Here is a 17,784-nt window from a genome sequence, read left to right as displayed (position 1 = left end):
ATTTTGATTTCTGGGACCCCAATCTGCACTGTAGTAGGCCTATCATCAGTGTTCATTTAATTCAGAGCACATGAGACCAAATGGACCCTAACAGGTTCATGTGTATGCTCTGAGAGTTAGACAAATAAAGGGTCCATTTGTTTCCTAAATATTCCTAATTCTTGAGTGCTGTAGTAAAAAATCACTAATATCTTATTTGTTTCATCACAGCACAAGTAATAGTGCAAATAAAAAAATTCTACTCAAATATGTTGCTCACAATTTGCTTTTTGCCTATAGGCTAGCTCATAAGTCAGTTAATGATATGAATTTCATGTTGACAAACATTCATCAGAAAAAACACTCAAACTACATAAAATATTTATTTCCAATTGCTGTGGGACTACAGATCAGAACAATTCAGTAGTATACAAATGATAATGATTTATTTATTTTTTTACCAGTCAATAGGATAAAATATAAAACTGAAGAAAAGTCCAAACAACAAGCACAACACTCAGAGCCACAATGCAAAATAATGTAATGATGAACCAACACTTTGAACTGGAATGGTCTTCTTCAATCCCTGGAGAAGAACAGTCCAGGTCTAAATGTTGGCCATTATCATTCAATTATTTCTGCATCGTGACTGATGTGTACTGTACAGCCTTTTCTTCACTTTTAGACTTCTACACCAAAGGTCTGCAGCACCTCAGCAACACTGGTGTGTGCCCTTCTCCTGTTGGCTGTTTAATAGGAGAAAATACAAAAGAATTCTTAAACTTTAACAATGAATCAAGACTGGAAAAGAAATCACTGTTTTGACTTCCTCTTTGTCGGTTATTCATTGTCAGTGAGCTTTGAATCAATGCTACTGTTTCAGGACAGTATGAGAGAATATGGAAAATCATTTTGTGATAAAATTGTATGATATATATTGTCTACAATCCATTGTCAAGCAGAAGGAAATCTAAAATACAGATAATGTATACTTACTTTGTATACTACCAACTTTATCTTACATCACAGTACCACAAGTGTTCTATTTACAATACAAAAGCTAGTACAAATAAATAACATTGCCTGATCATTGAATAAGTTAGGCCTCGTTGAAAAACTCCAGCAGAGAGTTTAAGTCATAGTTGTCCAGTATCTCCAGCAGCGAGGACACCTTTGTCTTCACGTTCTGCCCTTTGAACTTGAACTTGTCAATGAAGAGGTCTGTTATCATACCTATAGGGAGGGTACATATGCAAAAGTTAGTATCTGCCTGACTGAAAGCACTTTTAGCAACAGGATCTGTGCATAAAAGTCGCGGGTTTTCAGTAGTCTTTACCAGTGTCGGAAAAGCTGCCGATACTGCTTAAAATGCTGGTATCGTCGAGTATGCCAGTATATGCCATTCCGATACCACGTAATGTAATCCATGATATTTAATTAACCGTCATATTTTGAATGCTTCAGTTGGTGTTGCACGACTTATTTATACTCTTAAGGTCCTTGCAGACTGAACGCATTTTTCGGAAAAACGCTGCTAAAAAACTGAAAAAACACAGCAGTCTGCAGACACCTTTACTGTACATTACTGTTTTACTAACTTGCAGCTGCACTTTAACAATAAATGGAATTTTGATTCATTCCTAGATAAGTGGATCCCCATAACTCTGAGAGGGTCCATTTGGTTAATTTGTACAGGGTCAGAGTTACAGACCTGTAAGGGTCCATTTATTTTGGAACCCCCTCAAGGAACCCAGATAGTTCCAGGCCCCACTTTGACAACCACTGTCCTAAATGTGGCACTCAAGTTATGGGTATCGGACCCTGGGCAGGGTAGTAGCAGGGTCGAGGTTAAGAATACATTGCTGGAAATTAACTGATACAAACCCTGGTTTGGGTAAGGGGGTGTAGAGTAGTGGTGATATTCTAGCATTAGGGAGCAAAATTAGCAAAGAAATAGGTAGAGCGATGCTACAAACTAGTGTCGGACTCATTGCTAATGTTAAAAAAAAAAAAGAAAAAAAAGTTCAGAGTATCTTTTCAAAAACGTCATGTATATCACTCATTGAAATGTAAGGTTGTGACACACCATAAAGTCTCTCAAGGTGCGCTGGCTGCTTCTTGTACTCTTCCAGGAGAAACGTGGATTCGTCTAAAATACTACGGTACTCTGGGATGAGAAAGTCTGCATTCCCTTCATGAACCTGCAACTCCTAAAAAGAGAGAGAGCGAAAGAAGAAAAGAGAAACCGTGAGAGGCGTCAACAGGTTTTCAGTTTAAGATGATTTTAAGATTATGTTTCAAGTCAATACATACTTTCAACGCGTCAATAAGCTGAACCTTTTTAGCCAGCAGTAGTTGATATTCCAGCTTTGGGTGGATCATCTTCAGAGTGTGGCTCACAGACTCATCATTGATATCTGCAAAACGTATTCGAACAGGAGTGACATTGATATTTGTTACATACCTCTGTAAGTTAAGTTGATTAATTATACTGACTTAGGACACAGTAATAACACAATAATTACATGTACCGGTATATTGTTGCTGCGGGCAGAAACCTCACCTCTATATTCTAACTTGTTGTGTTTATTCATAAATGAATTGATCATACTACAGCATCACACAAAAGCATCAAAAGTAGCAGATTTGCAAGCTCGAAACGTATTGAGGTTGTCGATCTGATACTTTTGTTATTTTATTTTATTTGAATCTTGAGAAGTAGCAGTTTTGGACATATGAGGTTTCCACCCGCCCTTGACGATATACTAGAATGATACTTGTAAATTGTATTAAAATAGCAATAGAGCTAGAGTCTAGACCTACCATAAGAGATGTTCAAATTCATCTTCCTTTTCGTGGCTTCTTTAGAGAGGACATCGCTCAGAATGGAAATAGTGGAGATGTTGTCTGACCTGAAGTGGGCTTCTCCTTTGCTGATGCCACAAGAAAAACAGAGCTGACTTGTCAATAGGAAGATTGAACTATTATAACTTACTATAAATAATACATAAAAACAAACATTGACAAAATGGGAATGCACAAACGAGACTCTTGTTAAGACACAACCTAAAATTTCAAAATAGAATTGTGTGGATACAGTCTTCATGTTTTGTTTCCATAAAGACAGAAAACTAAATGGTAAAAATGTTCAAATCACATCATTGTGCAAGATACAAATCGCATGTGGTTGCAATTTATTTGTGCAAGCAATAATGTTTTGGGCTTCACCAGTGTTCCTGGTGTAAGTAGACTACGGTGAATAAATCAAGTATATGTCAGAAGAAACCTTTAAATAATTTCAGAATGTGCGTATGGTGCATTAGCATTCAAGTCTCCCAAGTTTTTATTTAAATTGCTTTGACCACAGAGAAAGAAACTATGGAATCACAGATCATATTGCAATCACTATATCTGCAAGAAAACAATATTATATTTCCTCAATATTATGCAGTGATATTAAAATGAATTGTGCAAAGGAAAGTGCAGTGGGAACAAGTAATTTATCATGCAAAAAACAAGTCAGTTTATTTTCTTCTAAATTACTTGCTTACAGTGTACTAGTATTAACCCGCTTGAACCACAGCTTATAAAGGTCTTCCGTGGCTCTAGTCTATATTCAATGTAGCTACAGACAGTAACGTATTTTTGTCACCAGGTGTCGCTAATTACAAAGTGTTAGAAAGAAGTTAATCCAAACAAGAACACCAGCTGCCTTTTTGTTTAGGCAGTGGGAGGTCAACTATGAATATACCTAGGTTCAAAATACCACCAAAGTGGAAAAAGTGGCACTCCAAAATGAAGGATGAAAGACTGTCTCAGATAAACAGTTACTGTACATTCTTATTGTCTTGCATCCTTCATTTTGGAGTGCAGCTTTGTGGTGAACCGAGCGCACAACAGCGTTGTGGAAGTGCTGCTCACGGCGCAGAAGACTGAAGATTACAAGAAGAGGCTGTGCAGCTCGTCGACACAATGCAATATCAATTTGTTACATATATTGATAGAAAGAATGAATGCACCGCCACGTGACAATTAGGCCAATTAGGATGGCATATTTGCCTGTTATTCTGTCTGTTATTTTTCTGTGCTGTGGTATCAATGGGAAAATGCTGGTCCAGCAGGTTTCTGTCAGTGTTCATTTCTTCTACCATGTCAAGAAATGTTCGACTACTTTTTTCACTGATGCAAACGAAATAATAACTAAAAAAAACCTATGATGACATAAACTATGACAAAATAGATTGACAATTTCGGAAACAAATACAAACTAGATTAAAATGTTAGGGAGGGAGTAGTAGACAAGAGATCCAGTAGAAGTAAAAGACAAGTCATTTTATTTTTGCAGGATCCGGACCAAAATCAATTTTTGTTGACTAAATCAACTGTAGATTTACTAAAATATTATATTTAGTCGATTAAAAATAGACAAAAACTAAAGCATTTCATAATGACAAAATGCGACTAAAACTAATTGACATTTTAGTCAAAAGACTATGACCAAAACCATGTCAAAAATGTTTGCTGTCAAAAGTAACACTGCAATGCTTACCAGTAGGTGGCCTCTAGCTGTGTGCTGAGGAAGGTGTTGTGGAAGTGAAAGGTGATGGTCTCTCCAGCGGGGGTTTTCTCCGGTACCTCTGGTAAACAGAACACCACCCAGGAGTGGATCTCAGCAAAACTAAACTGACCCACAAGACTCAGCCTGTTCATTGGCCTGGGGGGGGGGGGGGGGGGGGGGGTAAGTACAGACAAGATACATTTGTTATTCAAGCTTTTTCATAAAGGGGGATTATTTTCTTCCATGTCCTTTGTTATTTCAATCATTTCTATTATCAACACTGCTATTTTAATTTTAAACAATCTAATGATAATTTATTTTGGAATTTAAGAATATAATGGATTATCTGAACACAGTTTTTGCTGCGCCCAAAGTGTGATTTATTAGGAGGTATACAACATTTCAACCTGTGTAGTCTTCATCAGGTACAAATTTGGGAATTTGCTAGCCTCTTTTGAAGTCCCCCATGGCAGAAATTCAGTTTTCAGATTCACCCAACTGAGTGCTTTTCAAGTAAGCGCAGGGGGGGGGGGGGGACACATAAACTACATAAACTTCCAGTAGTTTATGTCAGTGCTTGATCATGATTACCTGTCTTGGTCTATGCTGTGTGTTCGCTGGTGGAGGGACAGCGGCTTGATCTGGTACTGCCGGACCTGGCATGTTTTGGGCTGCAGCCTGGGGGTGATGTAGGCCTGCAGTGTACCATACTGGCCCTCGATGGATCTCACCTAGAGAGACCAGGCAGTCATTTTTTGTGTACTGGAGGTCCAGGTATTTTCAAACATATCCATGATATATAGAGACAGGACAAATCTGGCAAATCAAATCAAACAAACAAACATAAGTGGTGCAATAGTTCGGTTCCCCTCTGTCACTTACCAGAAGCCAGATGACATGTATAACCCATTTTGGGCGGGAACCCCTTTTCGTGTTTTAAGCATTATGTTATACTTTAGCTTTTGAAAAATAGCAGATCTTCAAGCCCATAGCACGACACCGAGTGCCGCACTATGAACTTGTGGGTCTGCTATTTTTGAAAAAACGTGAAAATGTGCCTAAAATCTTTGAATATATACAGTATTCTTTCAGAGTTTCAGTTTTAACTCAAATCTTTGCTTCTGGGGGGTCCCTGGAACAACATATTTTCAGATGGGGGTTGGCGGCATATTACATAAACATTTTGAGGTCCTTGACATGAAATATTGAGAACGACTGATATAGGTATTTCGACGTCAGGCCTAAATCACATTTTAGCACAGCGCGTCGCACACAGAAAATAGGTCATTACATTTTCTCTTTAGCACTCATTCTATATAAAGGAATTTGTAACTTTTGGGCTAGCCGTAGTACCTTGAGCTCCAGCCTGGTTGTATTGGCCTGACATCTGTAGGTAGCTAGGAGGAAGTTTCCATTAGTCTGCTGGGAACAACGGAAGACAATCCATCACTGAGTAGAGGAGGGGTCTTTGTTTTAAGTTATATTTTCTTATTTAAGCAAAGCTATACACAGCAGGCAATTCGACTACTAATTGATGCATCAATTACTCTCTTTTATAATAACAGTTTTTTTTTTGAAAGAATGAAAGGGCACATAATGTGTGAATAAAAAAAACAGCAACAAAAAAAGAAACATCTCACCTCTGAGTCACATTCACTGAAACTCACAACAGCCGAGTTCTTATCAACATCCAGTAGGTCTATAGGAACATCGCTCTGTAAAGAGGGGAATAATTAAATACATTTTACACTCTCAATCAAGAGGTCAGTTAAACACTCTCGACGAAAACAACACTGACATGTCGTTTGCATGCTGGTAACACATGGTACCTGCAGCAGTAGGTTGTCGATGGCGGTCTGGACCTCCAGGGTGAGGCTGTAGCTGGCGTCGTCCTGGCAGAGGGTGAACTTGTCATTGACGCTGAAGACGGGCACAGCGGACACGGCCGTGCTGGACTGGGAGCTCTGCTGGTACTTCTCCCTGCCCTGGAGGACTTTGACCTGGAGCTGCTCCAACTCTGCCCTGAAGGACGACCCCCCCACACAAACACACACACACACACACACACACACAGTCAAATACTGCAGCGGTTCTCAAACCTTTAAACACCAACGACCCAGGGGCACGGTGGCATAGTTGGTAGTGCTGTCGCCTCACAGCTAGAAGGTCCTGGGTTCGATTCCCGCTCGGGGCACTGTGGGTGCTGGCGGCGTGTTTCCTCCCCCGCGTCATCAGTGCCCATACCCGAAGGCGGGGTTGGCGAAAGGGCCTTTCTGTGTGGAGTTTGCATGTTCTCCCCGTGTCCCCTAGGGTAGGTACCCTCACAAAAACATGCAGTAATCCTGGTCTCTAAACTGCCTCCCCCTGGCCAGCCGGGGCGCCTGATGGAGGGGAAAGGAACTGGTTGGAATAACGTGTTGCTTTCACGCGCTACGTCCAACCAGGGAAACTCCCCCCTGTCAGGTGTAAAGGAGCAACTTGGACACTCAAGCATGAAGGAAGCATGAGTTAAGTCCGTTGCTCTCCCCAGGTTGGCGGAGGGTGTGTAGAGCCCAGGATCATAGTAGATGATTGACACAGGGGTGAAAAATGAGTTACAAAATCGTGGGATAAAAAAAATATAAAACACCAACGACCCTGAGCTCTGACAGTAAACAAAGCATATATCTAAATCCCGGGGGGTTGCGCAAAGAAAAATGTTCGCTCTGAAAGAATATATATTCAAAGATATTTTTCAAAAATAGCAGACCTACAAGCTCGTAGCGTGGCACTCGGTGCCGCGCTATGAGCTTGTAGATCTGCTATTTTTCAATAGCTAACATAATGCTAACATAACATAATGCTTCAAACACCAAAAGGATGCCAGCTAAATTGATCATTTTACCGCTTGTATGCCCACATTCGCATCATCATTTAACTTCAGACGATGGCTTGTCATGGCAAAATAAACCATTCAAAAACATTTGAAATAGCATTTCTAAGCAATACCTCAGGGAGGCTACTTTGGACTGGGTCTCCTTGCTCATCTTGACTTCATCTCCGGGGCCGGCCTCTGTCTTCTGGGCCTCAGTGGTCAGTCCCGTCACCCAGCCTGGAACACAAAAGTAAACACACAAGTAAAATGAGCGCACGCTCACACGGCTCAGGGGTAGAGTGGATGGATGGTAACCGCAAGGTTGCCAGTTCGAACCTGGGCTCCCTCAAAGTTAGTGTCCAAGTGTCCTTGAGCAAGACTCTGAACCCCTAATTGCTCCTGATGTGCTGGTTGGTGCCTTGCATGTATGAATGTGTGTACGACGTGTATGAATGCGTGTGCGAATGAGTGAATGTAATGCACAATCTATGTAAAGCGCCTTGGATAAAGGCGCTATATAAATGCACCATTTACCACGCACACACACATTAAAAGGCAGCCTCCATGCACTTAAAACCATTTTATATAATTAGATGCATTGACTAAATAACCAATGCACAGCAGTAGCATTAGGGAGAAAGTGGTGTGTGATGATGTATTGTTTCTGAGTATTTGTCACAGTTGAGCAGTATAACAGGACTCGAGATGAATCAATGTGAATTGTTTTGCCCAACTGAAGTGTCAAGACAGACAAACAGACAGTAGATAGTCGAGTCATCATATAGATAGAAGGACTGAGGTGTGAAAGAAACACAAATATACTGTATTAATCCCTGCTGTGAGGTACGACAGGGGTGGGAAACATTGACAATGGAGAGGGCCATATTTCCACACTCACTCCAGAGGGGCCACATTGCATATTACTGTCGTAGCAAAAATAGCCGATCTACAACTCAAAACATATCGCAGTGCGACACGTTTTGAGCTTGTAGATCAGCTATTTTTGCTATATTTGAATTGAAATCCTGAATAATATTTTGCTATTGTTGACTTGGAATCCTGAAAAGGGATTTCTTTTTAATGCATTTAGTTATAGTTATGTTAACTTTATTAACTAAATACAAATACATATTGGACATAAAAAAGACAATAACATTTTAATACTAGTAATTAGCAGAAATCAATATCAATGTTCGGATATTAACCTGCAGGCCACATTAAGTGACACATGTGGCCCCCCCGGGCCGCCAGTTGCCCATGTATGAAGTGACACATGAGGCCCCCGGGCCACCAGTTGCCCATGTATGAAGTGACGCATGTGGCCCCCGGGCCACCAGTTGCCCATGTATGAAGTGACGCATGTGGCCCCCGGGCCGCCAGTTGCCCATGTATGAAGTGACACATGTGGCCCCCGGGCCACCAGTTGCCCATGTATGAAGTGACACATGTGGCCCCCGGGCCACCAGTTACCCATGTATGAAGTGACGCATGTGGCCCCCGGGCCGCCAGTTGCCCATGTATGAAGTGACGCATGTGGCCCCCGGGCCGCCAGTTGCCCATGTATGAAGTGACACATGTGGCCCCCGGGCCGCCAGTTGCCCATGTATGAAGTGACGCATGTGGCCCCCGGGCCACCAGTTGCCCATGTATGAAGTACAGGACCAGGCAAGGATTTTTTTACCCACCCTTCTATGTTTAAATTAATTGCATTACTAAAATCTGAAAAACAAAAAGTAATCTATAAATTGGGTGATTTTCTGAAAAATGTTCTTCCACTGTACAAATAGTAATCTGTAATGTATTATATACCTTCGATTGTATACTTTTATGAATCTGTGCTCCAAACCATGTGATCATGGTCGTGAGTTAAATAAATGATGATGATGTGTGAAGGACTCTGAGACTGACCTGTGTAAGTGGCAGTCAGGACCTCATCATAAGACTCCTTCCCAACACAGCCTCCCTGGATGGACGTCACACTCTCAGACAACACCTGAAGAAAGAGACCAAAGGAACCTTGACGACAAGTAATGATGAGGGTACAGAATGTCTCATGTGTTCCGTACCCTACTGTATACTCTTTATGTGTCCTTTGGAAATGTCGCTTGTTTTCTGTATGGAGGGGGAATACAGATGGAAATTTGCATTCTTGCTAAATCCGGTGTATATACACTGTTTGTCAATATGCGCCGTCCTGTCCAAATAAACGTATTAATAAATAAGTCACTGAACTGAATTGTCTGTGCCATCAGTCAAATAAAGGTTCTTCTACCTGATCAGTTGAGAAGATGCCAGTGTTCATTTAGAGTTTTAGTCATATTTTAGTCTTTTAGTTGACTAAATGTCATTTATGATTTTAGTCAACTAAAACTACAGTTGACTGAGACCACTAAAATGTCTGTAATGCCTGATCTATACTTATTGTAGCCAAGTGCCGAAAATAGCAGATCTACAATTCACAAATTGTCACACTGCGACACACGGTGAGCTAAGCTTGTAGATCTTCTATTTTTAGATCTGCTAGCACTACACCTGCACACAACCAAGCATATAATTACTCCAAACAGTTTTGTCTAGTTTTTATTTGTTGACGAAATTGTAAATATATTTAGTCATAGTTTGTAATCATAGCTTAGTTTTTATTTAGTTTTCGTCAGTGAAAAAAGGTTAGTCAACAAACATAGTTTTAGTGGATGTAGGCCTCACTCACACGTAAGACACACTTGTGTCCTGTGTCTTCTGTTTGTTATGGCCGCCTCAATGCATTTCCAATGGGAGTCACATGGTTTCATGACAACATCGTTGCATGGCTGTCGCATGGCTGTCTTCTGCCCTCCCCCCCATGCAACAAGGTTGTGTCTTCAAACCATGTGACTCCCATTGGAAATGCATTGAGGCGGCCATAACAAACAGAAGACACAGGACACAAGTGTGTCTTGCGTGTGTCTTACGTGTGAGTGAGGCCTTAACACATTTTGTACATAATACGTCCTGAAACGTCATAAGGATTGGAACCGAGAGGTGCCTTAGACGTCTGTGGACGTCCTAGCGACGTCCAAACGACGCGGGGCGAGATAATAATATTCAGAATAATTACTTCTTTTTTTTTTGGCATTTCGCTTTTCGCTTGCCGTATGCTAACGCTCTGTGAAACTATTAGCTTGTCATTGACTCCCATGTTAGCGCGGCGGAAAGAATGACTCGTATCTCCTCATCCAGGGCGCTCTCCGTGGTGATGAATGGATCGATATGCTGGCGCTGCGTTTCTGCTCCTCATCCGTCTCTCCCGCAAAATATGAACTCTTTTTGTAGCGTATATAAATATATTAAGATGATCGGAGATTGTGATGGCACTTTGTCAGTCAACTTTTTTAAGAAAGTATTTCCGGTTCATGGCTTTCAAAATGGAAGCGATCACTACTCTGGCGATTACTCCGGCGCAAGCAACGCCTTTATTTTGATGCAGTTCCGGTACTAAATGTGTTAATGAAGACTGGAAGATAGGCAGACTCACATGTTCAAAGCGTAGCGTGGGCTCACTGGAGCTGTCCAGGCCGTACACCTCCACCGTCCCATCATCCCTGCCCACCAGGATGTCACCCACACCGTCTCCAATGATGTCATACGTGTCAACACATAGGACACCTGTTGGGTGATACGAGCCAAATAAAATCTCCTGACTGAAACATTCTTTATTAGAATTACGTTTAGGTTATTATCGTTCTAAAGCTATTTCCTCTGTGCTCTACGTTTGTACAGCCGAACGCAACACCTGGAATCGTTTTTTTCTTTTGTAAATATTTACTGAATACATTTTGAGAGCGGTTATATTGATGCATCTTGTGCAGGTTGATTTTGTTGTTGTTTGATTCATTCTGACCATAAAGCAATTGCATAGTTTCTATTCCATTCGAGGCATATACCGGTACATACCGATACTCAACAGCAGTACTGGTCTTGATTAGAAAAGACATAATACCTCCTTTCTTTTTGTCATTTTCAATCTCCCATTTGGACACGGCGCTGGATTCACCAATCTTCACCAAACCCAGTTTTCCATCTGCTGTTCCATAAATAATGTCCTCTCCTGTTGACAGGTTATTCATATTAAGTGCATGATAATTTACAGGGGGGGAAAAGCACATTTTGGAGGTTTACACTAATTGAAATATTCATATCCTAGGAGTTATGGTAAGCAAAAACACAATTAAATATAGTATTAACCACTTAACCCTGATGTCCCTAGGTGAACATTTTCCAAAAAGTTCAAAAAATAGCCAAAACAGTACAAGCTCACAACGCAACACATCGCATCGCAATGCCTTGTGAGCATTGTAGACCGACTACCGGTATATAGAGCGTACCAAAATCTCCTTGAGGGGGCGTCAACATATGCGTCACGTCACGTGGTAGCGGCCGCCATACTTCTGGGATTGTCTGGCTTGTTTACAGAGTGAGCGACTATCCGTGAGTTCAACAAACGACGTGCAACCATTCTAAACTGACATCTCACAATGGCTACTGTATGTCGAGCCTGACCTTTTCTGGTGTTGGCTCACTGTGTTGTCAACAGGAACGAGCTCAATGTTTACAAAAACAGACCACCGTCACTCTATTCTGCGTCATGTGGGCTAGAGTTTAAATCCCACAAAAATGGCGCCGCTAGCTTTTCAGACGCCACCCCCCCCCCCCCCCCCCCCCCCCCCTCTTGGTGATGTACACGTTTTTACACCCTATAGAATCAGAAAGTGGACGGGAAAAACATAGTGTGACTTGCCTCCATCCTTGTTGTAAAGCTCCAGGACAGATGGAGGGCCAGGTACTTCAACATCATATGCAAGCTCTGATCCCTATATGGAATATGAAATGTGTTGAGAAAGGAGCTCCTTCTTGTAGAGATGTAATGATAACATAATTTTTGAGTGGTGCAACCACTCCTACAACCAGCAATGTCCGGGGGGGAGTTGCACCACTCAGTTCACACGGGTGTGATTTTTTCTTTCCGGATACCGATTCTGATACCCATAATAACTTGCATATAGGTCGATATAACGAGTACCGAATCCAATACTAGTGTCATTTTAAAATAATCTAGGACAGTGGTTTCCAGGGGGTTCTAAATGGACCCTTACAAGGTCTGTAACTCTGGGAGTGTACAAATGGAACCAAATGGACCCAAATGGACACTTACAGGTCCATTCAATTCCATTGGTACATTCTCAGAGTAATGGTGGTCCTTGAAATTAAATAGTTTGAGAATCACAAATCTAGAAGAAAAAAACTAATCCATTAATAATAGTTAATGTGCAGCTTTGTTAGTTAGTTACTAAAAAATGTAAATAGTACAGTAATAATATAAACAGTCGTGCAAAACCAACTGAAATATTCAAAATATTACTGTAAATTACATATCGTGTGCTAAATCAGAATGATATGATATGATATAGTACTTTATTGTCAGTTCACACTGAAATGTATCTTGCGACCCAGCAGCCAAGTATGCAGAACACATATACACACATTTGACATAACACAAAGAACAAGACAATTTACATACATAAAGACATGTTTGTTGCATTGAAAGTGGTACATAAAAGAGTGTGTGTGAGACTGTGTGCGAGTTTACCTGCAAGACTCTTAGAACACGGTCTTGGCACGCCAGAACGGGGACTACACGAGAGAGGTTCTCGGTGGACAAGCATACGATGTCATTGATCTTGTCTCCAGAGAGGTAATAATCTTGATCTTTGCAGTCACAGTAGTGGTTGTAGATGTAACTGGCACAGACGAAAAGGTCGGCGCCGGAGACATGCCTGCAAATGCAGATCACGAACAGTGTTGTTTTTGGCAGCAAATTTCGATTTTAGTCGTACTCTCTTGAATAGTTTTAATTTAGTTTTAGTCACATTTTAGTCACCTGGAATGTTTTAGTGTTAGTCTAGTCTAAATGTCATAAGATTTTAGTCGACTAAATCTACAGTTGATTTAGTCGAACAAAATGTTTTGGCGGGCCTTGATGCCGTCGTAGTGACTGATTTTACACTTGCTGAAAATAGCCGATCTACAAGCTCACAACGCGTCGCACTATTTTCAGCATGCAGTGTTGTAGTGTAAAATGACTTATACTGGATATCTTGTCCACTAGTCCCCTTCCTAGCATTTTAGTCTAGTTTGTATCTGTTGACGAAATTGTCAATACATTTAGTCTTAGGGCCGATTCATACTCCTATTTTAGAGCCGAATAAAAGTCGGTTCGGCGCTGTAGAGCCTACAATTTGACGTCATTTGAGGTTCGGGGGGGCGGGTACCGTCCTAAAGTCGGCTCTTCGGTGCTACTGAAAATTTCTGACGAGCCGAAATCATTTCGGCACTACAGCACCGAAACAGCGGTAAAATAGGAGTATGAATCGGCCCTTAGTCATCATAGCTAAGTTTTCCTTTGGTTTCCATTTTATTTTCGTCAGTGAAAAAAGGTAGTCGAACATTTATTGTCTTAGTTTTAGTCGACAAAAACGACACAGATCACCAACACCACTCAACGCGCTGCACTGTCACGTTGTTAGTGTACATAATTAAACCACAACCCATTCTGGGCGGGAACCCATTTTGGTGTTTTACCCACTCAGATCGGGAACCCATATTGGGTTCTGTACAGTATGTACAGTATTCAAAAATGTAAACATTTTGATTCTGCTATATAAATATTTGAAGTTTTTCAGAAACCTTAGGTCAGGATTTAGAGGCGTTTTTAGAATCGGCCTCAGGCCTAAATGGGTTGGCCCCAATTAAAAAATCACACCCGTGTGAACTGAGTGGTGCAATTCCCCCCCGCACACACCCCCCTCTCTCTCTGTCTCTCTCTCTCTCATTAGCAGGCACAGCAATACCCCTCTCTCTGTTTCTGGTGCCCCCTACTGGTATAAATAAGTAACATACTCGTGCTCACGTGCACACACAGGTACACAGGTACACAGGTACACAGGTACACAGGTACACAGGTACACGGACATTGCTGCTTGTAGGAGTGGTTGCACCACTCAAAAATATATAACAGTACCCGCTCACAATGTTGTGACCTTGTCGATCTGCTATTTCTTGCCTATTATCATGACTTGCCCCGAAATAGGGACAGTCACCAGGGTGGATGTGGTTAACCTGATGAAGGTGCACAGAAGTAACACATACATGGCGTTGATGCTTTCCGTGAGGTTTGCCTCGAATGTGAGGAACTGTTTGCCTTTCTTTGTGAATCCTCGGACCTCAGAACCAGAACACACAAAGATCTTCTCCTGAGGTGTACCCTCGGCCCCTCCCAGGTCCAGGCGGCCTATCTTCAGTCCCGGAAGGGTTTTGAACACGGGCTGAAGGAGATGAGATTGTTCAAACGATTAGACACACTCAAATTCAAAACAGTATCTTGCTTAACCCATTTAGGTGTTTTAAGCATTATGTTATACTTTAGCTATTGAAGAATAGCAGATCTACAAGCTCATAGCGTGGCACCGGGTGCTGCGCTACGAGCTTGTAGGTCTGCTTTTTTGAAAAATCGTGAAAATGTGGTGAAAATCTTTCAATATATATAATTTCAGAGCGAACTTTTTTAACTCATATCTTTGCTTCTGGGGGGGGGGGGGGGGTCCCTGGAACAACATATTTTCAGATGGGGGTCGGCAGCCAATTACATATATTTTTTGGGTCCTTGACATGATATAATTTGAGCACCACTGATACATAGAAACATAGGGTTTTTCATAAAACTGTCATTTCTCGACCGTTTCAGACCCTTTTTGTAATGTACAAACATTTTTCAAGATGTAAATGATTATGCAAAATATTTGCAATAATCTCAAATATTTCCAATTAGGCGATTATGTAATAATTGTGACAGGCCTATAAAATGCAGGAGAAAGAAGAACATGGGATGAGTAAATAAGATGCCTACCACTGCCTCTCCTTTCTTCATTCCAAAACATGTCAGTACACCATCATGGTCTGCAATGGCAACCTGAAGCAGACAAGAGTCCAACAAGATTATAATCTGTAAAACACATTAAGATTCAGGCTTTTGTTTCTATAGATATTAGCTAGGAATGTAGACGGCACCCCGGGAGCAGTATGGGTTAGCGCCCCAGCCTGCATCCTCCATGAGGAGGAAGCCCAAAAACCTTCGATGAGGCCTTTAGGAGGGCCATTCGAGCCGCAAATGGAGCCTGCAGTTCAACCGTTGCCCAGGTGGAGCCTGCAGAACCATTGCGGCTCAAGAATCCACAACTCCTGAATGAAGTGTCTGGTGCTGGGACTGGGAGTCTGGTGCAACGCACAGGTCCTGGCTGTACTCCTGGTGAGAGCAGGAGTGGACCTGGTGAGATGTAGGAGGGGCCCGGACAGGAGGCAACCCACAGAGCCTAGTCCCTCCACATGCCAGAATTGTACCTCTCAGTCCCAGAGTCCCTGCATAGTGGTTCCGGAGTGGTTCCAACGGATTGTATGGCCCTGGTCTTTCCCTGGTGGGTCTGATCGAGGGTAGCTACTGGGACGTAAGTCGGGACTTGATCACCCCGGCTGGGTCAACCGAGTGAGGGGTATGATGTTCGCGAGACCCGAAACCCTGATGACCTTGGGATGCATCCATGCGATGTATTTTCGTTCTGAGGCTATAGACAAGTGAGAAGAATACCTTTTGGGTTGCCTTCTTTCCCATTGGAGGTAGGAGACGCATCGTTTTCTGGGACGTCACACCAACCTGAGATGAAATAATGTAAAAGAGAAAGAATATCTGGCCAATTTGCACATACTTATCTCGTTGCCTTATTGTTAGAGGCATACATCGGCAAGTATAATAAAGTTACACATTTGCATATTTTTGTTTTGCAATTTGCATCAACCACCACTTTGAGATGTTGTTTGCGGCCTCTACTTTTGTAGGAATGTATACAGTTATATACGTTTCAATTGATGCTAAATCTTCAAATTGTCTTAAAAAAGAAGCAAATGTTTATGATATCTTTCTTGACTTGGACTTTATAGAACTAGAGTTATTATGAGAGTTATTATGAACACAATGGAGTCAGACAAAGGGGCATCGTGTGTACACTAGCTAGCCCTAGAATGGCTGCAATATTACATACAGTATATGTACTTAGTAGTAGTATTCCGATTCCAAATATGAAATGTAAACAGTATGTACTATCACAGCTATTCTAGTATACCTGAATCAATCATGACTCAATTCGATTGAGCAAAACAAGGCTACCATAATATATGGACTTCTATAGAGTATTCAATATTCTAATGTCCAACATTGCCTAACTTTAATGTAAACCGTTATCCTTTGCACGTGAAACTGTTACCTCTTAAGTCTTACCTGCATGTAGTCAACTCGGTTTAGATGGATCTCCATTTTCAGTCCAAATACTTTAGTATTATACTTTAATATGGAATGTGTCTTACGTCGACTTTGGAACTGGGACTGAGTAAAAAGACTCTCACAGAAGGATAGCGAGATCAGGATTAGCCTCCTCCAGTTCAAAGAGATTATCAGGCGTTAGCTTGTCATGCTAACTTTGGCCAGCAAGCTAAAACAGCATCTAGCTGCTCATGCTGCACCTGCCAAATAACCAGGCTTTGGGGACTGCCAACTAGACAGTGGGCGAATTATTATGAATCCATAATGAAATCCATATGCAGAATGAATTCTACACTAGAGATGAACTTCATCTCCTGATCCAATACATTGCGTGTACAGAGCCCACTGTGTCACACAGAGAACACATTAATCGTTCGTTCGGTTGCTAATGACAACACAGCAAGCTGTTAGAGAGTGACGAGCCATGTGGTAACAAGCTTCCGTGTCATTGGCTTAAAGCAGACGTGGACAAATTCAACAGGGATCTGAATTGGTCCACTAGTTCACACTACCAGCCAATCAGAGAGGCGAAACCAATAGTGCACATAAAATGTATAAAGACAAGAAATTATGACCAAGTATAAATAAATATGCAATCAAACACTAATTGGCATCTTCCATTACACTGTTTTGTAGTGTGGCCTCACTCCCCGAACCCACCTCACCCCTGCCCACTTTGAATAGTGTCTGGCTGCAGACGCTTCTCACTTTGATAGGCTGGAATGGTTTAGGTTTGACGACATAGTACAGCATCATGCAATGGGTCTGGTCCACAAGATTTGATACACCACCAAGATACCCATGTACCTGTCTAAATACTTCCTTAATGTCAACGAAGTCCACACCCACAACACCAGAGGGAGTTCAACAAACCATGTGCAACCCAGATTCGGCACAAACAAGGGACTGAATTAATTTCGCTCCGATGCCACCAAAATGTGGAACGCCGTACCATCATCATCATTAAGACATGCAAATCCCTTGACT

The 17,784-nt window shown here is 41.7% G+C and overlaps 1 protein-coding gene across 2 annotated transcripts; it reads right to left on the bottom strand.

Annotated features, from left to right (window-relative positions):
- Positions 1 to 343: 343 nt before the first annotated feature.
- bbs7 (Bardet-Biedl syndrome 7) lies at positions 344 to 17,151 on the bottom strand. Of its 2 annotated transcripts, none has more exons than XM_080773765.1 (19): positions 16,756 to 17,151; positions 16,069 to 16,134; positions 15,334 to 15,396; positions 14,577 to 14,752; positions 13,018 to 13,204; positions 12,169 to 12,241; positions 11,371 to 11,478; positions 10,906 to 11,036; positions 9,300 to 9,384; positions 7,526 to 7,628; positions 6,367 to 6,559; positions 6,178 to 6,252; positions 5,891 to 5,959; positions 5,129 to 5,268; positions 4,529 to 4,693; positions 2,803 to 2,912; positions 2,293 to 2,396; positions 2,066 to 2,189; positions 344 to 1,212 (listed from the first exon to the last, which is right to left on the bottom strand). In XM_080773765.1, exons 1-19 carry the CDS (start codon positions 16,789 to 16,791, stop codon positions 1,079 to 1,081), a joined length of 2,142 nt encoding a protein of 713 aa, XP_080629891.1. In that variant the 5' UTR covers positions 16,792 to 17,151; the 3' UTR covers positions 344 to 1,078. The 2 variants fall into 2 exon arrangements, with proteins under 2 accessions (XP_080629891.1, XP_080629892.1); XM_080773766.1 differs by having other exon boundaries at positions 5,891 to 5,956.
- Between the last annotated feature and the right edge of the window lie 633 nt (positions 17,152 to 17,784).

Source organism: Protomyctophum bolini (genome assembly GCF_963924005.1).
Source record: "Protomyctophum bolini genome assembly, chromosome: 10".
NCBI classification, from domain to species: domain Eukaryota; kingdom Metazoa; phylum Chordata; class Actinopteri; order Myctophiformes; family Myctophidae; genus Protomyctophum; species Protomyctophum bolini.
Note: the sequence above shows the minus strand (reverse complement) of the source record. Positions and strands in the feature narration are given on the sequence as shown.